Raw genomic sequence first — 24,268 nt, forward strand, 5'->3', positions numbered from 1 at the left:
TGGTCACAGGCCAGTGCACTACTGTTAAACCTAACATAATGTAACAATTATATATATGTACATTTGTGTGTGGTTTGTGTTTCAAGCCCTTCTGCAGAGAGACATGGAATGAACTAGCAGATTATTTGTACTGGGCTATCCTCTCATGGACTCCAGCAAGACTAAACAAGATGTGGACACAATGTAGTCTGTGCCAAAACAAATCCAGACAAACAATTTTTTAAGATCCTGAACAGTTGTCTGAGACACTGAGGCGAAGTTCACAGCAAAAACTTTGTGAAAGAGGGCTCTCAAAATAACCGTCCTAGTTATTCCACTTTGTACTGACATCAGTGAAGAGTAGACAGGCTGAGGGGAAAAAGAGCACAGAAAAGTCTTTGCCCTATATAGTCAAAATAATAAACACATTTCCACACAGGTCTGTGAATACAGTATTAAGTTTTATTCAAACTATATCTTAATGACAAAAGACAGCGTCACAGTGATTTGACAAAAATGAAAAGTGCTTGCAAACTCAATCAAACTTGTTTCTCTCACAGGAAAGAAACCAAACGGACAAAGCGTGTTACTATGATGTTAAGTCACACTCATGGCGAGAAATCAAAGATGCACAGGAGACCTGACGATGCCTCTCTGAAGCCTCCAGCCGTGTTACTGCATGATGAAACAGATTCAACACATTCTACGTAAAAATTACATCAAACAGTACAGAACATGCCGATTCCCAAAACAACAAGACTGCTTGTCATTTTGAACATCACATTAGTTATTAAAAATTAGACAAGGATTATGCAGAAATTAGAAACTTGTGTTTGGAAAGGTTGAAGGTTGTTTTTGTTTGTTTTTTTCCCCTGTCGATGATGACATGACAGTCGCAAAGTTGATATTAACAGGGTAGTATCATTAGAGTGAGGTGTGCAGTGTATTCAAATAGACTTAAATTTGCACAAATACTTATAAATGCAGCTTTTAATTACCAAACACCTGATGGTTTCATAGTTACAAATGAAAATAAATAAGTCAATAAATAAATAGTCTTTTTAAAATTACATCAGGAAGCTTTTGCAGCTTTTTTTTTTCCACAGTCGTTTGCCAAAACATATAAAACTTAACTTAACCTTTTGACCTTAAAAAAAATCAGCAGTTCATCCTCCTCAGCTTGACACTCCTCTTCAAAAGTGGATGTGATTCTTATTTTCATTATTTGATTGATATTAAGAGAAAAAAAAGGACTTTATCTTTTAAAATACATGATTGCAAGATATAGTTCAACATTTTTGTCGAGAGTTAGATGAAAATAACGAAACCACTCATGTCTGTGCGCAAAATATGAAACTACAGCGAGCAGCCAGTTAGCTTAGCTTAGCTTCCATTTGTAGTCCTTGTGCTTAGCTAAGCTAACCAGCTGCCGGTGGTAGTTTCCAAAATATCAAACTATTTCTTATCAAATTAACCTGAAACCGCACAGGTTGTGAACTGCTGACTTTAATCATGGTCTTCTTTCTTACACATGCCTTATAACACTTCAAATTAAGCCGCTTCTGTGCTCAAGTACATCTACAGGTAATCACTCCATCCTCTGCCTGTTCCCTAACCTTCCTTCCTCTCCTTTGCTCTGTTTCCTTCCCTAAACCCCAAACCCTCTGGCCTGGTTTCCCAGTGGCAGGCCCACACAACATCCAGCTACTGTCTCTACCACCAAAACTTAAGACCGTCATAGGAGCTGGCTACAATAATACTGGATTTCTACATTTGCCAAGTAGACAAAATACAGTAGTGCTACAATATTAAGAAGGAAAATAATTCCTTATATGTGGAGCTTACCACAGCTCCTGAGGCCGGAACACATTAAGAGCCATTTGGATCTACTTTCTACTGTAAGTGCATTCATTGATTTCATTTGGCAGCCGTGTACTCGTAGGGTTTTGACCTTGAAAACGTTTAGATTTTCTGAAGGCAGTGAGATGAAGGTAGATCTGAGCTGCTGTTCCTTTCAGGTTAAGACAAGCCAGATCATAGACAAGAGAAAGAAATAAACATATTTTTATTTCCTTTTGATTATATGTTCTACAGTGAGGCAGCCATCTCCACCTGTAGTTGTAAACACAGACACAATATGGCTAAATTGTACATTTTTCAATCAGATGTTTGTCACATGACTTTTGGCAGTGGTGGCACATCTGCGGGTTGATTAAAAAATAAAAGTGGGATTGAAATTCAGAGCTAAGTCACTGAGCTGGTCCCTTGAAATGTAAATCCAAAAGTGTACCCATGGAGTGGAAACAAATTTCTCAAAATGTGATTCGGCCTCTACAGCAACTTATCGAAGACATCACTTCCCTAACAACCACTGATTTCCCAACTAAAATGTATTCCCCAGGTCAAAGTAAAGATGCGAGCACATAGCTCTGAACCCTAAAATAAAACATCCAAACCCAAATGATGAAACTATGACCTTTTTTTAAAGGAAAACATTCAAACATTCAAAGCTTAATTTCCAACACAAACCTTTATATTCAAGCTTTCACCAACACCTGTCCATAACAAAACCACCTCAGGCCGAACTCTGTGGTACGCCGAGCTCTGATCCCTCTTCCTCAAACCTGGTCCTAAACCTCATATCTTAAAAACATAAAACCTAAAATTAAATTCAAATCCCCCTTTGCTTTTTTTTTTCCACCTAGCAGCCTGGAGCTCTGGTCTAGGAGCTGATGATCTGACCTGACCAAGTCTCGTGCTTGGTGCCTGGATTCAGGTGGGTGATCACCACGTCGACAGCCTGGATCTTCTGGTTCTTGGGCGGGATGGGGCATACCTTGTACGTGACCTCGTCTCCTTCCATAGGCACATACTCTCCCTCAATGCTGTCCAGGAAACACATTCAAAATGATAAATTCAGCAAAGTATTGTTCGTTCATTCATGAGCCATGACTATTTTGAAATAAACATGAAGTCTGAGCCTGAGTCACTGTCAGTCTTGGAATACATTTTGTTTTTGTTCTCCAATGAGTAGTATGAGAAACATAGAAACATAACCAAACATAATCAAGGATTTATTTTCCTTTCTTTACTTTGAAAACCTTCAACCTCATCTTGTGTATATTCTCATTGGAGTGCCCCTTTAATCCATCCATTCATCCATTTCCCTCTGACATTGGGTGAGAGGCGGGGTACATCCTGGACAAGTCGTCAGCTGTGCCCATTTTAATATAAATTATAAAATCAAAATGCTTGCATATTATATTAGTCTTGTCCTGCAGCACTGGGCCCTGTGCTTCAATTACTATTATACTAAGTGACACTGTTTGTTGCAAGAAAACTATGAAGTCTCCAAGTTAAACAATGATCCATATATGAACAGTTTCAATGTTGTCAGGACCGGTTTGTTAAAAAAAATGGAAAATCAGACTCTTTAAATAATGGCCTGTCCAACTCCATTGTTTCATTTTATTATCCAAGTTCAACTAAATTAGATCATAATGCTGTATAGTCAATGGTTCTGAGTGAAGCTCTTGATGTTGATCAAGGTCAATTCTCACGTCCTTGGAATTGATGTCACAAAGGTCATATGTCAAATTCACTGTTCTGTGCGTTAAAAATGTCAATTTTGGCATTCTCCAAACACTATCATAAAAACATAAATAGCAGGTCAACTTCCACAAAACCATCTGATGTCAGGAAAACGCTAAACAGAACAAATTCACTCACTCTGAGATGTGGACAAAGATGTCCTCTCCTCCGCGAGAGGGCCGTATGAATCCATGACCCTGAGACCTGGAGAAGTTTTTACACACACCTTTAAATACTGGACCTGATCTGGCTCGCACTGTCCTGCAGAGAAAGAGAGACATGGACAGAGACAATTTTTAGGCTTTTTTTTTTTTTTTAAATCACCTTAAATGGATGACACAGTCTGTAATTAAACTGAAAGCTGTTGAGCCTTGAAAAGAAACTGAAAACTTCAAAACTTAAGAAACCAAATGTCTTGACATGTAAAGCAATAATAAATGACTAATTACTAAAGGATATAAAGATGAACATCAAGTCTCTCCTACTCACGCTGAGTATGTGCGGGTGCGTTTGGTGGGCAATGGGCTGGGCAGCTCTCCAGGCTGTGGTGGTTTCCTCTCTCTTTCCCAAACCCGACTGCCCTCCCTCAGGAAGGGGAAGGAGAGCTGCAGAGGAGTCCGGGGGGAGGTGAGTGGCAGCGGGGCGTCTGCCGGTGAAGAGGCATCTGGGTCTGACATCTTTACTGGTTACAGGTTACAGGTTGGCGTTTTTGGGTTTCTTTTTTTCTTCACTGTTTTGGATCTCCTCCGATAGTGCAAAAGGAAGAAGAGGAAGGAGGGTTACACCTCCTGCATGGCAAGAGTGTGTGTGGGGTTGGCGAGATGTTCAGAGAGGAGGTGTTATAGGTGGAGAAGTGGAGCAACAGTATCCTGAAGGGGAGTAAGGAAAGATGGAAGAGAAAGAAAGAGGTTTTTATTGCAGATCAAATATTATTTTAGGTTTAAGTGCAGTAATATAATTCCTGGTTGGATTCACTTTTCTGCACTTTCATTTCATTATAAGAGCATTATATGTTTAGTTTCTACCAGCAAAGTTGATGTATTAAAATAGGACGTGTGGGTGTGCTTGGTGCAGCTGCATATGTCTAAAAGCTGTGATTTATTAGTACCTGTCCTGACTTACTGTTACACAGCGCCCTGTTCCTACATTAATTCAAAGAGATACGTATATAATGCCATCTAAAAATAAAACAACTTAGTCATGACAGTCAGTCATGTTTGTTGATGCATCTCCAGCTTGTTGATCCTTAAAACTTTTCTCCAACATAAGAAAAACACAATTACAGTGTCTGTCCGCTGATATCTCCAAATATGGCCACTTGGACGTGTTCAGACAAACAGAAGGATTAAATGTTCTTTCAATCTCTGATGATAAACAAACCTCTACAAACCCACTGGATTATAGAAATATGCATTGCCACTTGAACACTTATGATTAACAATCATCTACATATCAGCTCTGTGTCATATCAGGCATATGTATGATACTGTTGGATAAAGATGAGACATTTTGAGAATGTATTGCTCAGTGTTGATAAAATGACTGATATACTGTGTGGCGCAAAATCACAAGAGTCTTACTCAAAAGACAACATGTCCTTAGATTGCTTTGCATGCCGGTCCTTTGAGACTCTTGTCAGTGTACAAATTGTTCTTGGTGCCTCTTACACAATGGATTTTTCTCTGTGTGAATGTTGAATGTTGGTGCTAACTAGTGAGTGTAAAAAGACTCCACATAAAACTCTCTCATGCTCTTTGATTTAGAAGGACTGTCACCAAAACTGCTTTTGAATTTGAAGTTTTCTAGTCAGACTCTTCTGTCTTTCATTCTGGACTATATTTTCCCCATGTTTTGTGTCTAAGTGACTAACTGGAACAACAGTTCTTTTAAAACTGGTCCAGAATTGAGTCAGAGCATTGCAAGCGTTCTTTTAAAACTGGTCCAGAATTGAGTCAGAGCATTGCAAGCAGCTGCAAAAATGACCTCTTCAGAGCGAATTGCACACCGTCAATGTACATCTACTTGTTTTTGCCATTAACAGGCTTAACAGGCTCTTATTATTGTAAGTGAGTCTACCAACATTATCACAGAAACAGTCATTTTAACATGCAGGACACAGAAGTTGCTGGTCTACTACTGCTTCAATCATTTGGTTTGTTTATGTTGTTGTGTGACTGATTAGTGTGGTTTTTATATATCTTGATTGTAGATATAAAACCAGGTGAACAACAGCTGGATGCTGCTATGAACAAAAATGAAAATAACAAAACTTGATTTTTGATTTCCTAGTGCCAGACTGTGATCTTGCTGGCTTTCCCAAGATGGTGTAAATAATAATCCTATCCCCGAGGGCCTCGACTCGGCTCGGCTCATCTCACTCTATTATAGTAAAATCCCAGCTCGCGCAAGACTGACATCCATTACAGGGCTGCTCTTTCCAGTGTGTATGCTGTACAGAAAACAAGCTGCTCTCTGAACCGTCTCAGACAGTCATTTCAGGATGAATGAGCTCGGTCACCACGCCATGACACAAACCCAATTATCATTTAGTAACTAGGAGTTGTTGTCATTATCTAGCTCGTCATTTTGACACTTGGAACAAACACAGAGAGCTGCAGGATGTTGTTCTGCTCAAGTTTAACGCCTACACTGGTGGATGTGTTATTGGGGTTACCAGCAGCCACCTCTCACTGGATCTTCATCTGCAGGCTGAATGTTTGACAAAGACTGATGAATTCAGTGTGTGTCAGAGTGAATCCCACAGGCTCCATTCAATATCACACTCACTACCTCTCTCGCTGTCAGTCTAAATATAGCAGTTCGTGCGTGTGTGGTGAGATGGAAGCTGTCTTTTACTCTGGACAGTGAGCGTCCTGAGGCAGAGGTTAACAAGCCAGCGGTGGGATGTACACACTCCAGATCATAAATGCAGACTGGAGTTGTAGTTGAGATGCAGAAGCTCCAGTCAATTAACAATCCATCTCTCTGTCAGAGGAGTGTGTGTGTGTGTGTGTGAAAGTTGTTCAGATTTCAATCCTGCAATAACAGCTTTTCCCGTATTAGAAGTATCATCGCCTGATGAAGTATCATCAGCGCTCGACTTATTTCGATCTGTTGTTTTCAAAATTCAACACTGCTCTTCGTTGTCATCTAACACCACTGTCTCCTCCCTGGTCCAGCTTCCATCTGCTTATTGATCGTAACTGTAAGTTGATGACTAACATCTTATTGTAAAAATGTTTCCTCTGTGTACAACTATAAACAGAAATCATGCAGGTGTACTCAGTAAAACAAGCACAATGGCAATAACATAAGTATGAATGTGGGATACTATCAGTGTTTTTGATTAATAGTTTCAAAGACATTTCCTCTTAAAAAAGATAATAACAGAGGATTTATTTCAAGAAGATTTTAACTAAATGATAAGCTTCACAAGATAGAGTTAGATTACATTTGTTAAAATGAAGCTATATGAGATCCTTCTGTGGTACCAGGATATCACCGTTGAACATTAAAACAAGAGTCTGCAGCCATGCTAACGTATCTGCAAGACTATACTGGTTACAGCACTGCTTTCAGCTAAATTCTAACATCCCATTTCCCATTGCTGTGTCTCAGTTTGTGCACTGCCATACTTATATTTGCTATTTCAAAAACATAATTGGGTTTACACAGTCAATCAATTGTCACCATTCAATGGTCCACCAAGCTGCTGAAGCTACAAATATACAAACTCAAATAATATAAACAAAGGATGTAATATACAAATACAAGTTGTACATATGTTTTGTATTTATATTTTGGCAATCAAATGTTGGCATTAATATCCTGCCAGTTGCAATTCAGCGAAGAAGAAAACGCAGTAAAAAGTTGTGTCATTTACGGTAACGGCCATACTTGAATTGAGACAATACTAGTAAAAGTAGTGCACCACACCAGGAAATACATAGTTTACACAGTGTACTGTAGAAGTGTACTACTGCGTATCCAAAGTGAGACACAGCATAGAAGTTTAGCGTGTTAACATGCTAACATTTCCCATGTTCACCCTGAGTCAGTGCGCCTTTAAAATTGTTTTAATGTTTGACTTGGGATGATGATGATGACGATGATGATGATGTGGATTTATTGTTTCAGTTGCTGGTTGAATGATGTCACCTATAGTCACCTGCTGCTCCTGTATCTTTGCTAAACAATGATTTACCATACTGATTCCTATATCCTATATCTCCTTCTCACCCCGGCGGGGGGATGGTATCCGTGTCATCCTCAAGCTCGGGTCCTCTACTAGAGGTCTGGGAGTTTGAGGGTTCTGCACAGTATCTTCGATGTTCCTAGGACTGCACTCTTCTGGACTGAGGCTTCAGATGTTGTTCCTGGGATTTGCTGGAGCCACTCTCCCGGTTTGGGGGTTACTGCCCCAAGTGCCCCCACGGGGACCACGCAACCCTTGACCTTCCACATCCGTTCCAGCTGCTCTTTCAACCCTTGATACTTCTCAAGTTTCTCATGTTCCTTCTTCCTGATGTTGGCGTCAGCTGGGATCGCCACATCTATCACCACTACCCTCTTCTGCTCTTTGTCCACCACCACTATGTCCGGTTCTTTAGCCAGGACCTGTTTGTCAGTCTGGAAGCTGAAGTCCCACAGAACCATGGCCCTGTTGTTCTTAGCCAGCTTCTGTGGTATGGCCCATTGGGATTTAGGTACTTCTATTCCATACTGGTTGCAGATGTTCCTGTATACTATCCCAGCCACTTGGTTGTGCCTCTCCATGTACGCTGATCCAGCTAGCATCTTACACCCTGCTACTATGTGCTGGACTGTCTCAGGGGCTTCTTTACACAGTCTGCATCTTGGGTCTGATCTACTCTCTCTGGTAGATCCTAGAATATATATATATATAATATATATATATATATATATTCTTGAAAAGACCTTACAGCTCTATACTGTAATTATTCTTCTGAAAAACATATTTTCCGTATCAAATGGATTTAAAAAGAGGATTAGAAAAGGAAAAATGTGCCATGAGAGCAGTCGTGAGGTTTAGGTTGGCACGACCACACATCCAAATAGTACAAGGGTTCGAAGGTCGCAGGCATCATGGCAGGAGTGGGTTTAATCTGTCCGGGTTTATAAGTTCATTTGAGGGAAAGATCCTGCAAATGGCTGATGAGTGGGGCTTTTATTCCCTGCTGGATAGTGTTGATGAACACACACACATCTGTCATCATGGTGGCACAGGGGAGACGACTGATACCACGGATGATGGATGACAAGGCATAAATATGTAGCCTGAATAATTCAGCAACATGACTGCTCTCCTCTTTCATTTGGCCCTCTTATTAGGCCAAAATCAAGTGGACTCCTTTAAGGCTGCAGTGCTTGTGTGTGAGATGAGTTAATAAAACATTTAATCAGAGGGGGGAAAAAAAGAAGGCAGCTCGCAGACTCGCTGAACTGGACTGTGAGTAAGGAAATGAGATGGAGGGGCTTTGGAAAAGACAGACAAAAGGCCAAAAGCACCTCCCTGTGAAACCAGGGCACTGTGTGCTGTCTGTACTGCTCTGCATCAGCATGGCAGACACGTCAACTACTCTGCACACACACCAACACACACACATGCACAGGAGCTTAAACTTTACATTAAAGACACACACAGCCTGTTTTATGGTAATATGTGTTTGAATCTGGAGCTGGCAGAGCTTAAATAATTCACTACAAAATAAAAGCCCTTCAGGCGGGTTGTTTCCAGAACATTCTCACACTGTGGCACACTGAGACAAGGAGGCGAGAGGATGCTTTAACTGATGGACAAAAATATGTGACACCAAAATGCGCCTCAGCATAAAACATATGATAAAAATATGACGGTGCAGATGGTAAATCTGAGCTCTGAGTTTGAGGCATTTTATCACAATCACTGCCATGGGAGCGACGCCGTCTGCCCCGACACACGGAATAATAAAAGGATGTGTGAATCCACGCAACAAATCAGACACAAACCGGATCGATTACACGATGACTTACCGTCCAAAAAAGCGCCGATCAGCCTTGTCAAGTCAGTCAGACGCGGTGTGGCCCCGTGTTTTTTGAGCCGATGTGAGGTAATTAAAGCCGGTGGAAGCAGCGGGGACATGTGGTGAATAAGTCGGGGTGGTGGTGATGGTGTGTGGGGGGGATCTTGGTATGGATGCGACGCGCACAGGCGGGATGAAAAGGCAGCAAATGAAAAGGAGGCAGCAGCGTGGGGGGGGGTGCAGGGGGTTACTGTGCTAAAAACAACAGCGGGCTTCAGCACACTACAGTCCACTCTTTGTTCCCCTCATGGATGGAGACGTTTCTTAATGCTGTTTTATTGAAATATCATACTAAGTGTGCATGGTTTAATGGGACGGTGGATGGACTGGGTGTGTTTTTATTGGATTTACGCATCATGATACACATGCAGGTATTGTGCGTGGAGCTGAATGTCCTTTAAAAATAGCATTTCAAAGTGACGTGTACTCATGCTGCAAGTTTTCTTTTCTTTGTAACTTCATTTCAGTGTTATTTCTCCAGTTTTATTGTTGGATCCATCCTGTTACACGATGATTTAAAGTATATGTGACTTTTTTCCCCCTTTCAAACTGGCTGTATTTATTATATTATAGGCTGTTTGACAGTTTGTAACCTGGGCATCCACTCACCCATTCAATTTCAATGGACCACTTCCTTCTGTGACATGTACATGACGTTGCACAGTAACCATCTGCTAATCTCTCACCTGTTTTTCTTTTATTTTTCATTGTGAATTACTTCCAGATGAACCCAACAGACAGTCTTTTATATTTCTGGAGTCACTCATTTTGTCCACAACTATTTGTAGTTGTAGTTTGTTGTTACTGTGATAATCCAGATGATGGCGGTCTTGAATATATGTTCAATTTTCTTATTTTGTATGCAATTTCTAAAAAATAAAAAAACACAAACAGAAATCTAAATTGCTCCCAAAAGATTGACTATTTCTCTTATGGCTGAATTTGTTTCACACATTTTACCAAACAACAAGAAAGAAAGATAAGCATATAGCTTTTGATGCATCACACCACAAACCAACTAAATATTTGTCATAGATTCTTTAACGTTAATCTTCTTTTAGGTAATTATTTCTTAATGTTTCCAGTTTATTTTATCTTATAAACACCTTAAATTATATATATTTACCTCAATATTTGTAAATTATTCTGACATTATTATTATTATTATTATTATTATTATTATTATTATTATTATTATTATTAGTAGTAGTAGTAGTAGTAGTAGTAGTAGTAGTAGGAAGTACAGTGGCCACTTGATTAGGTACACTTTACAACTCTAACTTGGAAGATTATATAAGGTTCAGTTTTTGTTTGTTGACGTTGTCGTTAATGTATTAATTCATTTCTATATTTATGTGAGGTCGTGGTTGAAAGCGTGGTGTTGTACTGAGAGGTGTTTCCCTTTACAGAACATTAAAAACATCCCTGAATATAATGCAGTCCAGCACAACACAATCATTAACTTTGACATCTGTGTTAAAACATATACTTATGTATAACACCTCTGTGACAGTGTTAACAGAAACTTGTAAAAACTTATAAATGCATCATAAAAGTCAACTTTATGGCAGGACAGCTGTATAGGATTGCATTAGATTGTAGAGTGTACCTCATGAAGTGGCCACTGAGTGTATAGTCATGTCTGTTTTTTTTTTACATTTATTGTATCAGAGTGAATTAAAAATATTATTCATTTCACAAATGACAAATAATGGCATTTCACATATATATACATATATATATTCATAATCATATTTGTGCGTGCACATTTTATTTTAAAGGGCTCCTCCACTCACACACTCTGAGCTCCACCTATGCAGAGTCATGGCCCAGTATGTAATTATGTAAGTGTGATGTGGAAACTTGAAACCTCTAGCACACACACTGTGGTTGGACTGACTCCTGAAGTCCTGCTAATTTATTCATTCTGAATTTTGAGTAGAGCTTGTTTTGTTGTGAAGAAAACCACACCAGTCATGAATTATTAATTTTGTGATATCTTTAAACCTGTGTGGTGTATGGGTATACACAGTCTGTTGCTTCACAGCATGTTGCAGTCATCTATTTTTTCTCGTTCTTCTACATGTGGAAACTGGAAATTCCTCCACATGAATTGTTTCCAGGCTTTTAGAGCTGCTGCTTGTTTCTGTGACATTTCAGAATCACCACTTTGTCTGAACGAGACTGAGACATTTTTCCTGCAGACTGGACAAGAGGAGACAAGCATCTTATTATGGAGGGATGAAACATTCTTAAATAGCCACTTTGGACCTTGATAATGAACAGAGACGTGTAGAAATGTGCAGCTTTAGACTCGTTTCATATCCAGTTTATACTTCTCTTCAGTCATTCAGCTTTAGTGCCAACTTCAAGCAGGAGACATTGTAGGCTCCATGATTCATTTTATGTATTCAGGCCTGACACTGTGTCCTGTGTGTATACTATTCTCAATTGTGAGCTATATTCAAAACAAGGCTCCACTCTTAACCTGTCACACTGCTAAAAAGATTGAAAACAACATTGACTCCCCTTTAAATTCTCTTCAAACAGGATGTATTAAGCGTGAACTCTGTGCGCTCTGTGAACAGCCAGCTTCTGTAGCAATAACCCTTTGTGGCTTACCGTCTTTGTGGATGGTGGCTATGACTGTCAAGTCAGCCCCATGATTGTGTATCCTGCTGAACCAGACTTAGAGACCACTGAAAAGACTCAGGGAACCTTTGCGGGTGTTTTGAGTTAATTAGCTGATTAAAGTTGGACATTGTTAGTCTACAATATTGAACTTTTTCACAACATTCTAATTTTCTGAGATAGCGAATTTTGGGTTTCCATTAGCTGTAAACTACAATCATCATAATTAAAAGAAATAAACAGCCGAAATATTTCACTCTGTTTAATGAATCTGTGTATAAGTTTCACTTTTAAAACTTGAAATAAATGAACTTTTCCACAAAATTCTAATTCATTGAGATTTATTTTTGAATGAGATTTATTGAGAGCACCTCTTCCCTCTTCTGTGGCAGCAGATTTATTAATTTTTTCCTCAGATCTGAGCTTTAATGCTCTGTTTATTTAATCAGGGTCATCCTACCCATATCATATATGATACATTATATCTATTCACAAGAGGATGGATGTGTATGTCATTGTAAAGCTCCATAACTATATCACATCACTGTAGCCGATATAAATGAGATCTGTGGATTTTTTTTATTTTACAACCCATTGGCATTTCTGTAACACAGAAAGACTGGGAGCAAAACAAAAAACCAAAAAACCCACAAACACATAAATGTACATGGAACCAGACGCTTTAAATACAGTGGGTTAGAGGACGAGAGAGGTACAACTTCACCTCATGTGATTAACATCTTCTGAACTGTATTTTGTTTGCACAGACAAAAACACATCTTTTTGATCATCTGATCGGATGTCACGATCCCCCATCTCGAGGATTTGGAGTGAAATTCAATGAACTCTATCAACAGAGGACCAAAACCAGCTGACACAGTAATCTGCTTTCTGATGAGTGCCCACATTAATGCAAGTTGTCATTTACAATATAACATCATCACAACATTGTTTTCAATTCTTCTCCATTGCCATTTGTGACATTTGAGTGTGCCCATTTATCTTATTACTGTTAAATGTCATTTGTTACCCTACAATAAGGGCGTTAATATCTGGGATGGAAGTCAAAGTTGATCCAGTTTGGGAAGAAAACTGATTTTAACAAAGCCTTTCATGTAAATACACACAAGATCTGAACCTTTTGCAGGAAGAAAAAAAAAAAGTATAAATAAATAAACAATGGGAAAAACCATTTGATGTATTTGACCTTGCAAAGAGGTTTGGATAATTCAGGAGGGCAGTTAAAGATGGTGGTAGTGATGGTGTCAGGGAAGAAGAGGGTTTTCTGCAGCTTTCTGACAGTATGTACTGTGATACATAAAAAAACCCCCACAAAGTTACGCTGTTATTTGGTTGTTGAATCCACCTGCACTCAAACTGTCTCAAGCACTTATGTGAGTCCTACACTTCCCAAAATGACTTTCAACAATCCCTAGAAGACCAACTAGGTGCTGCTTTCAAAGAGGGCATTGAGATAAAATTAGCAACCTACAGTGCCTTATACACACTACAGTATCTCCTTGTGGCCACTAGGAGGCAAACAAGTACATGAGATAATAATTAAATGTTCGCCCACAAGTTCCTTTTGAATGCATGTGATGATTGCGACTAAACTGAACAACAAATGGACCCAGAGATGGGGCGAGCAGCAGTGTTTACCTGCTCAGGATGGATGACTGAACGTGTTGTTAATATTGCCATGCAGTGTGCAACACAATCCTGAAGCGACAAGGTGACTGAGCGTGATCAGCCGCATGAGCTCCAGCGTGAAGTGATCTCCAAAGGCTGTGCTGAACCTGTTTGAACAGCTGCAGAAACACAGGCAGCACATCAGCTGGCAGGGTATTATGTCACCGTGTGGGTCAAAGCTTAGTGTGTCAAAGTGTGTGTGTGTGTGTTTGTGTGTCCCTTTTTGTTTTTACAGACTGAATTCTAGCTTGTTATCACATAGCAGCATAGTACCTTTTTAGACCAGTTGCCATTGTTCCTTCATCAACATTTGCTTGGCACTTAGTCTGAAGTTAACATTCAACTCTCAGAGGTATACCGACGCGTTACTTCAGTCCAAACTGTGTGCAAATGCACATGACGGAACAATCGTTAACGGGATCTACATTCTTCATCCCTCTTCTTCCCCACAATCCTCCCCACAATCCTCACCACCCTGCCCCCCCCCCCGCCCCCTCAATCATCCTCTTCAATGCTGCAGCTCCTTCATCCTGTTGAGGGCGGAGCCTGCCTTGAACCATTCGATCTGTGTCTCGTTGAAGCTGTGGAGCAGTTCCAGCGTCTCCTCGCTGCCGTCGCTGTGCTTCACGACTGCAGAAAGAGGCTGAAGAGAAGGAGATGATGAGAAGGGGGTTTCAATGCACACTTTTCAACAGCTGGAGAAAAGACACCTTTCAGCTGGAAAGCCCTTTTTACCTTTCCTGGAGCAAAGGTTTTGAGTCCTTTGATGGAGAGCTTGTCATCAGGCCGGATCTTGTCGTAGTCTGATGGGTTGCTGAAGGTGAGCGGCAGCAGACCCTGCTTCTTCAGGTTGGTTTCTGACAACAGGGAGAGAGAGCCATGTTAATCAGGACTGAACTGAACTGACTCATATACTGAACCGAATGACAGCACCGCCGTCTAACAGTTGTGTAGTACCATGAATTCTGGCGAAGCTCTTGACGATGATGGCTCTTCCACCCAGATGTCTGGGCTCCAGCGCGGCATGCTCTCTGCTGGACCCCTCACCGTAATTGTCGTCTCCAACAACAACCCAGTGCACACCGTTGGCCTACACACAACAGGATGGAGAGTATTAAGACGGATTTATGACTTGATTAAGGTGTTGATGGGAGAGCTGCTGTAGAGAGATAGATTGATAGATACTAAATACTAAAGGACAGACTTGGTGTGCCCAATTATCCAGTATCTGTACCGTTCCTCTCTCAGTCCTCACCTTGTAGTGTCGGGCCACATCAGGGACTCCTCCGTACTCTCCTGTCAGGTGGTTCTTGATCTTGTTGATGGCGTCGTTCTCGCTGTTGACGGCACCGATCAGCATGTTGTTGGAAATGTTGTCCAGGTGGCCGCGGAACTTCAGCCAAGGTCCAGCAGCACTGATGTGGTCTGTGGTGCATTTGCCCTTCACCTGAGCAGACAGAAGAGGGGTAAGTTAAAAAAAACATTTATATTCTTAACACCGGCTGCAGTGAGAACCTTTAATGACAAACTGCAACAAAAGGAGGAAACCATCAAAGACCGTACCTTGATGAGGACGTTCAAGTCCTCCAGATCACTCCCGCTCCATTTGTCAAAGGGCTCCAGCAGCTGTAGCCGGTTGCTCTCAGGGCTGACGTTCACCTTAAGAACCTGGCCGTCAGCAGGTGGGTGCTGGTAGGTGTCCTGGCCCGGGTCAAAGTCCTTAGCGGGTAGTTCATCTCCGGTAGGGGGCTCCAGCTTGAACTTCTCACCATTGGGAGCTGTGAGGTAATCAGTCTCTGGGTTGAAGCTCAATGTGCCGGCGATTGCGAGGGCGGTGACGATCTGAGGAAGAAGAGGAGATGGAAGGCATTTAGCTTCAACGTGTAAGCTTCAGGTCGAACATCTTCGGATTAGTTTGGTGCGAGTTTACCTCAGGGGAAGTAACAAAGGCGTGTGTTGCAGGGTTAGCGTCATTCCTAGCAGTGAAGTTTCTGTTGAAGGAGGTGACGATGGTGTTCTTGTCTCCCTTTTTTACGTCACGCCTGAATGCAAACACACATACAATATATCAGCTTACACCTGAACTACTTTGTCAACGTAAGGCATGTCGCAAACACTTCCTTAGCCCACCTGTCCCACTGTCCAATGCAGGGTCCACATGCGTTGGCCAGGACTACACCTCCAACAGCACCAAGGATCTTCGACTACAGGGAGAAACAAACACGCTTGAGCTTTCATCACGTAACCTGGAGCTACGTCATCGGTATAACGGAAGTGCATCTGCACCAAACACTTACATATCCATCTCTTTCTATGGTGGCACGAATCTGCTCGGAGCCGGGGGTAACTGTGAACTGAGCTTTGCATTTCAGGCCTTTATCCAAAGCCTGCTTGGCCACAGAGGCAGCGCGACCCATGTCCTCGTAGCTGGAGTTGGTACAGCTGCCGATCAGACCTAAAAAGAGAAAGAGGAGCCAGACCGAATTTCAAAGAGTGTCTCGCTGGAAAAAAAAAGCAGTAGAGTAAATAGGACGATTGTAACAAAACTGTGCATCCTATCCATCTCTTACCAACTTTGACCTCCAGCGGCCAGCCGTTCTTCTCAGCAACAGCACCCACATCAGACACTGGGTGAGCCAGGTCAGGGGTAAAGGGTCCGTTGATGTGAGGTTTCAGCTAGAGAAAGAAACAAGTTTCAAGAAACTCAGTTATTCTCAAATAAACCAAACTCTGTACTGAAGCTGTGAAGTGAACCTCTTACTTGTGCATACTTTTTGCAGTCATGTTTATTGTAATTGTGCAATATGCATTCTGATATTCAGATATGTATAGACAGCATTCTGATATATTTCTGTCTACAACCAGACAGTCTGGTTTCTCTCTAATGCAAAGTGTAAAGTTCAGGTTCTTCCTCTGGGCTAAACCTCATAAATCACAAAATAGGTGTTAAGTGATCATTGGCCAGAGACCTTTGCTTCATGCCTTCCCCTCTATGTGAACCCTGTTGCTCTCCACTTTGAACTATCCAAACGAAAGTCAGACACACCAAAAGATCATTTTAAAAGTAGACGGACCTCGTCCAGATTGAGCTCGATGATCTGGTCATACTCGCAGCCTTCATCTGGTACCAACAAGTCAGAGTATTTATCAGCCAGGGCAGAAATCTCTGTAAAGAAACAAGACGATAAGTGATGAGACGCTCTAACAAGACACCAAACGTTCCAGAAAAATGGGCACTGACACACACAAGGGAGATTTAATGCTATTACAGACACTTTAGAGCTATTTTACTTGTAATTTGATTGCTTGTATCCTTCTTTCAGGAAGGGAAATGACTTAATAAGTCAAAAGCCAAAGCAGAAATCTATAATTTGATTCTTTCTTGACAAGCAACAATGACCCTGGCCCATATTCACATTCAAGAACAAAACATTTCAGTGTTTATTGACTGTGGATTTTAGAATTTTGTCGTTTTCCTTTTGAAAACCTTGGAACATTGTGAACATAACATACGTCCACGTCCAGTCTTCTCAAGGTAGGTCCTCATGCGGTGATTGTAGGGGAACACGGAGGTCGTGGCTCCAATCTCTGCTCCCATGTTGCAAATGGTGGCCATTCCTGCACACGTCACACGACATAACAGATGAATATTACACATGAGCCAATCAGCTAAGAAGCTAAATTATTTAAAGTGTAATGAATTCAGGCTGAAAAAGCTTCGCCTTCTTTCTTTTCTTTTTTTAATTTTTTTTACACTGACCGGTGCAAGAAATAGAGTCAACTCCTGGTCCGTGGTATTCCACAATGGCTCCGGTGCCTCCTTTCACTGTCAGGATGCCGGCCACCTTCAAGATGACATCCTTAGGAGACGTCCAGCCTGAGAGGGTGCCTGTCAGCTTCACACCAATCACCTTTGAGGAAAAGAATGGAGAGTTAAATGTGGTCAGGAAAAACAACTTCTGTTATTAGAAAATACAGATCAGATTTAGGATAGGGGTGACAGGAAATAAAGGTCCAAGAAGACACAGAACAGAATGTGTGCTAAATATGCAGCTAACCTTGGGGCACTTGAGCTCCCATGGGATTCCTGCCATGACATCTACAGCATCTGCTCCTCCAACGCCGATGCAGATGGCACCAAGCCCGCCACCATTTGGTGTGTGGGAATCTGTGCCGATCAGCATCACTCCTGGGTAGGCGTAGTTCTCCAGGATGATCTGTTTGTATTTGAAATATGAACATCAGCATGCTAAAAATCACAGTGACTTCAGTAGCTGTCATTTCCAGGCACCGCATCCAAACTTTAAGTAATAATACCTGATGGATGATTCCAGAGCCTGGTTTCCAGAAGCCAACTCCATATTTTGCCCCAGCGCTGGACAGGAAGTTGTAAACCTCCTCGTTGATTTCCTAGGATGAGAACAAAGATGTCAAAGCATGTTAACGACATTACTTTTCAGAGATTAGCATAGTTACTGTAAACAAATAAAATCCCTCACCTTTGCTCTGGCCAGATCCTTCGGGCCTCCGGTCTGGGCCTCGATCAGGTGATCACAGTGGATGGTGGAGGGCACGGCCACCCTCGGCAGGCCGCTGCTGATGAACTGAAGCATCGCCATCTGGGCTGTGGCGTCCTGCATGGCCACGCGGTCAGGATGTAGCCGGAGGTAAGTGCGACCACGGTCGATCTCTTGGTTGTGGGGGTCATCGAGGTGGCCGTACACGATCTTCTCCGACAGGGTGAGCGGCCGGTTGAGTCTGGAGAAACAAAGTTTTTATTCATTAGGTCGCTGCCACGAGAAGACCCAGGAAAAAGCAAGATGATAAGAAGACGGGTACAAATGTAGAAATAAGCAACTCGCTCCAACATGTTTGTTTCATGTGTATTTTTGTGCATCTGTACTAAATTCTGATTTCATATTCCATCTGCTATCTCCTTGAATTATATCCTTGTGATTTCAAAACATTTTGGTGTGATGAATGAGACGGTTGGCATGATATGTCAGAGTTTTTTGTTATGAGATGTATAAAAAATAACCAATAAAGGTAGCTGAAAAAATCTGAAATATAACAACTTAGAAATTAAAAGACTGTGATTTGTTTGATTCAAGTAAATATTGAGTGTTTTTCCTCCTCTGGTTTAAGCAAACTCATGTACTTAAACCAAAAACTCTTCTCTTGAATCTCACAGTACAGTGAACTCACTGTTTCACTCCTCGTCTCTTCATTCTGTCATTTTCTAATTAGTGGTTTATGCCAGTCTAAACCTCAGGACTAATTACAGAGCTGACGAAACAGAAATCCTTGATCTGTACACCCACCACGGAACCACGTCTCCTCAACTTTAACGAGCTCTACGGTAAATCAAGCACCATGAGTCAGGCTGACTCGAGTTGGTAAAGGCTACAACTCTGTTCAAAAAACTGTGGTAAAGGGCAAACAAACACGAGAAGTCAGACACTCGCACAGATAAGGGGCTGTTGGCGGGTACGGTGTTGTGTATATGCTGACCTTTTTCGCACAATGTCAACGTTGGATTGGAGCTTCTCATAGTTGATGAAGGAGGTGGGCTCAAAGCGGCTCATGGACACTTGAGCCTTGGCTCGGTAGGCTGCTGATACATGCAGGCGACGTGCACCGTGACCCAGAGCCAGCTGGAAACGACAACAAAAGCATATAAACATAATCACAGAGCTGTGGACAAAACCAGACGCACATTGTTGTAACTTGAGCACATGGCGAATTTATTTTGGGCTGCCTAAACGAACAGATTAGACCTCACGTGTCTATTTTGTATTATTCTTTTGAAAGTCTTCTTGCGATGGAGCTGAACCCGTAAACTCAGGAGCTCTGTTTGGATACGTACTCATTTGTAAAAGGGCAAGATATGACCAGAAAAGAGCAAGACCGTTCAGCTCGGTAAATTCAGATGAATGATTAAAGTTATCAAAGAAGTCACAAGAGAACAAACCGTCAGCGGCTGGAGGTCTTTGATGATCAGCTAAAGGTGAGCTGTCGGTCAGTGAGAGAGCCGAGCAGCTGAACCTACAACCATGAATCAGCTGACCTGTGGGTGCGAATACTACAGGCTGCTGTCAATCATTTAGGGAGATCATTCAAGTGTTTATATATTGTTTAGACATTAACCAGACTGAGGCTGGGCAATGTGCCAATATTAAATATTTATTTTCTATTGGTATGAAACTGATTTTAGCATATATTTATTAGGGATGCACTGATTTTTTTTTATTTTTTTTTTAAATCTGATCTGATTTAATTCTAAATGAGCTTTTTAAACTTCATTATATCTGTATTATAAAAAGTTCTGCTCATTAGATTTGGTTTCATATGATCATGACTCTACAGATCATTTAAGGTCAGCAGTTCAAATCTGTCCAAGCACTCACATAATCACATAATCACACACATCCGGATCACTTTAAATCAAAAAAGAATGAAGTGCAACCTCAAAAACAGAAAGGTCAAACTGTCTAATAACAGATTAATTATTAATCTGACAAACATGTTTTTGTCTGTCCACACGCAGCTCGCCTGTGTGCCTGCCCGGAGCTCTAACCTTGTGGTTAACCTTGCTTATTACACGCCAGACTCCTTCTCTAAAACTAAGCCAGCTAAGTCAGTTTAAAGGCTGCACATGTCGGTGATGTGTCGTATTATTCAGAGACTTTCAGCTCGTTTTATCGAGGCGGTGACAGGTTTGTTGGAGGCAGTCAGAGCAGTCAGGACACGATGACCTGGCCGGCTAGCTGTTGACCGTTTCACAGCTTATTTATCCTCAACGACCGCACAGAGAGATTTAATTAAAATCAGGTTAACAGTATATAGAGTTTACAGTAAGTGACATCTGTCACCGCTTCACAAATAAGTCAAATTATCAGTTTTTCGTCTCTTACCTGGAGCCGGGCGACAGTGAGACAGTAGGTTGCCATTTTGTTCACTGACAAAGATGTGACGGTCAGCGGTGACGTCACGCTTTTGTAAAGCCGCGGTCTCGCAGGTCCTTGAAGCACAAAACATTCACCGCGGTTAATATTTGTATTTAAATTGTTTACAAAATACAGTTTCGACTTAGATTTACTGCTTACAGCTTTATATTGTTATATATTTAATGAAGTTTTTTTTTGTTGAATTGTACCCATGCAACATAGACTTTTAATGTTTTGGATTTTATACAACTAAAAGGAGAAGAACAATTTCTATTTTATTTCTGCTTTCTAATTAAAAATTTGCACTTCGTAAACAGATTTAATGACAGAGTTTATCATAGTGCATTTTTTTTGGAAATACAAACAAAAAAATCTAATAATATATATTCATGTTTGTACTTTTGATTTTTTTTTTCTCCGCGTGTCTCCGTGGAGCCGCTAGGTGGCGGTAACGTGACTCCTCGTGCACAGTTTACGGGTCAAAGGTGAAAGTTGAAGCAGCAGCAGCGCTCGCCTTACGTTAGCCCACAATGGCTAAACATCATCCAGACTTGATCTTCTGCAGGAAACAAGCCGGTGTCGGTACGTTTTAACTCATTTATGCTCACACGTGTGTTCTGACGTTGTTACTCGTGCTTTACCTCCCGTGGCTGCTCAGCGCGAGACAGGGTTAGCAGCTATGCTAACAGCAGCAGCGGCGTGTTCATTCAAAGTTAGCTGTGGGGTTAGCATCGACATGTAGCCACCGAGGCTAAGTTGTTATGATGTTACAGTTTTACACGATATTAATTCAGTGTGTTTGATAGTGTTTAATGTACATGTGAGGAATCTGGCTATATGAATATGAATGAGCGATCCTCACAACAACAACATCTTCTCTCTGACCTCTTTGTTTTCTTTCCTCAGCTATCGGGAGACTTTGCGAGAAATGTAAGTGTTCGTAATAATAATAATTATTATGATAATATTGAGACCAATCGCCACGTGTTCTCTTCTAGTTTTAAATTAATTATGATTATGATCATTGTTTTCCAGCTGTAAAGAGAAGTGTAGCTTCATATCTTACACAGTTATTAACTTGTACAGTTATGTTGACCAATTGTAATGCACAGTTCCATGTTGTTGACATTCCTAAAAGCATCTGATTGCACAGCAGCTACTGTATTTGATTAAATATAACTGAGTTGATTTATGGAGGATTATAGGTTTAGGATTTATACCTGAACCATTTTTTATGTTTTCATTTAGTCATCAAGCTGACTTACAAAAGTGACTTACAAAAAAACATGAATACATTTACTGTACCTACTAAACTCTAAATGCTAAATTATCAATTAAATACGGTCAGGAATGAATATGTGACTGCTCTAGTACATTTGTTTTTTACTAAGTGGTATCATCATGGTAGATCAAGATTTCTCTCCAATCTTCTTATTGAAGGTCCAGTGTGTAACATTTAGGACAATCTATTGGCAGAAATGAAATATAATATGTAGAATAGAACCATGTTTTCATTAGTGTATAAACGCCTGAAAATAAGGATTGTTGTGTTTTCATAACCTTTTATAATGAGCCCTTTTTATCTTTATAGTCCACACACATAGCAGACAGAACAGATAAAAGAAACATTAGGTCTATAAGGGCCTTTAATGGTTTCATGCACTGCCCTATACACACTTGATAGTTGACAGTGAGGCGGGGGTATTCAGTTGGTTGCAGCCTCACCACTAGATGCCACTAAATTCTACACACTGGGCCTTTACGCTTTTTAAAACTGACTATAAAGTCTACAGTTCTGAAAATAATGCAGGCTGCAGCTGTGACTGCAGTGATGCGTTGTTTCAGCGTTTCTCGGGTGGTCAAAGATGTGCTAAACTCACAAACCTCTCATCCGTCCTTTCTCCTCTCAGGTGACGGGAAATGCGTCATCTGTGATTCCTATGTGAGGCCGTGCACGTTGGTGCGTATCTGTGATGAGTGTAACTACGGCTCCTATCAGGGACGCTGTGTCATCTGTGGAGGGCCCGGAGTATCTGATGCCTACTACTGTAAAGAGTGCACCATCCAGGAGAAAGATGTGAGTGTCCTTCAGCCCACTTCACTTCTTTTTGTCTGTTACGGAGCACTGAAGCAACGAAATAGAAGAGAGACTGTATTTAATAAGTTGTATTTATGAGCTTTTGTTACTTTGTGTTTCTGGTTTAAACAATTTAAACTGTGTTTCTCTTTTTGAGATGAAAATGCTTTCAAACTGACCTCCTCCACTCTCTGTTCTCTCTACAGCGAGATGGCTGTCCTAAGATTGTGAATTTGGGCAGTTCCAAAACAGATCTGTTTTATGAAAGGAAGAAGTATGGCTTCAAGAAGAGGTGAAGACTCTACAGCCCAGCTCTTGTTTTAGTCATTCAGCTTTTGCAGATTTCTTTTTTTTTTGTTTTGGAACCATAATGTTTTTTGACTCAATAAAGCTCTCTTTTATATTTCTGTCTTCATTTGTTCAGCTTCTTTCTTCACAGCTTCTTCACAAACGTCCTCCACCAGATGGTGATGTTTCACACTGTTTGCCGTCTCTGTTGCTCACTCCAACAGATGACACTTGCCTGGTATCTAAACTTGATAACTGAACCATCAGTGATTCTCCACTTTGGCATCACTTTTTGTGGACTTCGAATAGAACCATGTGAAATCAATCGTTATGAGAGAAGACAGTTTTGTCGGGTCCAAGTACAAGACCAGAACTAGTTGAGACTGAGCTGATCCAAAGAGGTTCGAGTCCAAATGGGAGAAACAGAATCCTCTTCAGACTTGAGTACAGCTGTACAGCTGTTACCTGTGTATAATTTTTGAGAGACAGTATATCTCCTATGTCAAGATGATTATTTTGCACTCTTTGTAATGAGCACAACACAAGCAAAGGATCAAATCGGGCCATGTTATTCATTTTAAGTATAGCAATGTCGCTTGATATCATATTCAACACTCTACGAAGACAAAACATGTAACATGCACCCCAAGAAAGGAATTGTACTGTACTAGTGATGATCCAAAAGTGATGTAGTTCACATGTAGATGTGACTCATTCAGATAATTTGGACAAGTCTGATGGCGAATAGTCCCAGACAATAGAAAAAATCCAAGACTGGCAGCATTCTGATAAGAATTCAGTGGGTTTCTTTGTTCATATGTTTGTCTTGTGCAATAATCCTGACACACAATTTTATTCACACCACAAATCAGAAGAAGTCAAAGAGATGTTAACAGCAGGCTAAAATATAACCGCTGTGTGAGTCCAGACTCCAGTAAAGATCTGTCCTCATTATTTAAAGCTGTTTTCATTTCATTTTGAAC

The 24,268-nt window shown here is 40.9% G+C and overlaps 3 protein-coding genes across 3 annotated transcripts; 1 reads left to right on the forward strand and 2 right to left on the reverse strand.

The window, feature by feature from the left end:
* Positions 1-419: 419 nt before the first annotated feature.
* On the reverse strand, positions 420-9,797 carry csdc2a (cold shock domain containing C2, RNA binding a). Its single transcript, XM_010730766.3, has 4 exons — positions 9,604-9,797; positions 4,060-4,439; positions 3,709-3,831; positions 420-2,864 (listed from the first exon to the last, which is right to left on the reverse strand). The coding sequence occupies exons 2-4, from the start codon at positions 4,245-4,247 to the stop codon at positions 2,702-2,704; spliced, it is 474 nt and encodes a 157-aa protein (XP_010729068.1). The 5' UTR covers positions 4,248-4,439; positions 9,604-9,797; the 3' UTR covers positions 420-2,701.
* A 2,811-nt stretch (positions 9,798-12,608) lies between these two features.
* aco2 (aconitase 2, mitochondrial) lies at positions 12,609-20,999 on the reverse strand. The gene is made up of 17 exons (XM_019269554.2): positions 20,888-20,999; positions 19,485-19,627; positions 18,473-18,731; positions 18,291-18,383; positions 18,032-18,190; positions 17,734-17,884; positions 17,487-17,591; positions 17,048-17,139; positions 16,544-16,649; positions 16,271-16,428; positions 16,104-16,177; positions 15,904-16,015; positions 15,537-15,815; positions 15,229-15,420; positions 14,931-15,063; positions 14,709-14,830; positions 12,609-14,616 (listed from the first exon to the last, which is right to left on the reverse strand). Exons 1-17 carry the CDS (start codon positions 20,921-20,923, stop codon positions 14,482-14,484), a joined length of 2,349 nt encoding a protein of 782 aa, XP_019125099.1. The 5' UTR covers positions 20,924-20,999; the 3' UTR covers positions 12,609-14,481.
* A 358-nt stretch (positions 21,000-21,357) lies between these two features.
* Positions 21,358-23,408, forward strand: phf5a (PHD finger protein 5A). The gene is made up of 4 exons (XM_010730762.3): positions 21,358-21,502; positions 21,827-21,850; positions 22,831-22,997; positions 23,204-23,408. The coding sequence occupies exons 1-4, from the start codon at positions 21,451-21,453 to the stop codon at positions 23,291-23,293; spliced, it is 333 nt and encodes a 110-aa protein (XP_010729064.1). The 5' UTR covers positions 21,358-21,450; the 3' UTR covers positions 23,294-23,408.
* The last annotated feature ends 860 nt before the right edge of the window (positions 23,409-24,268 follow it).

This window comes from Larimichthys crocea, chromosome XVI (genome assembly GCF_000972845.2).
Source record: "Larimichthys crocea isolate SSNF chromosome XVI, L_crocea_2.0, whole genome shotgun sequence".
Lineage (NCBI taxonomy): Eukaryota > Metazoa > Chordata > Actinopteri > Sciaenidae > Larimichthys > Larimichthys crocea.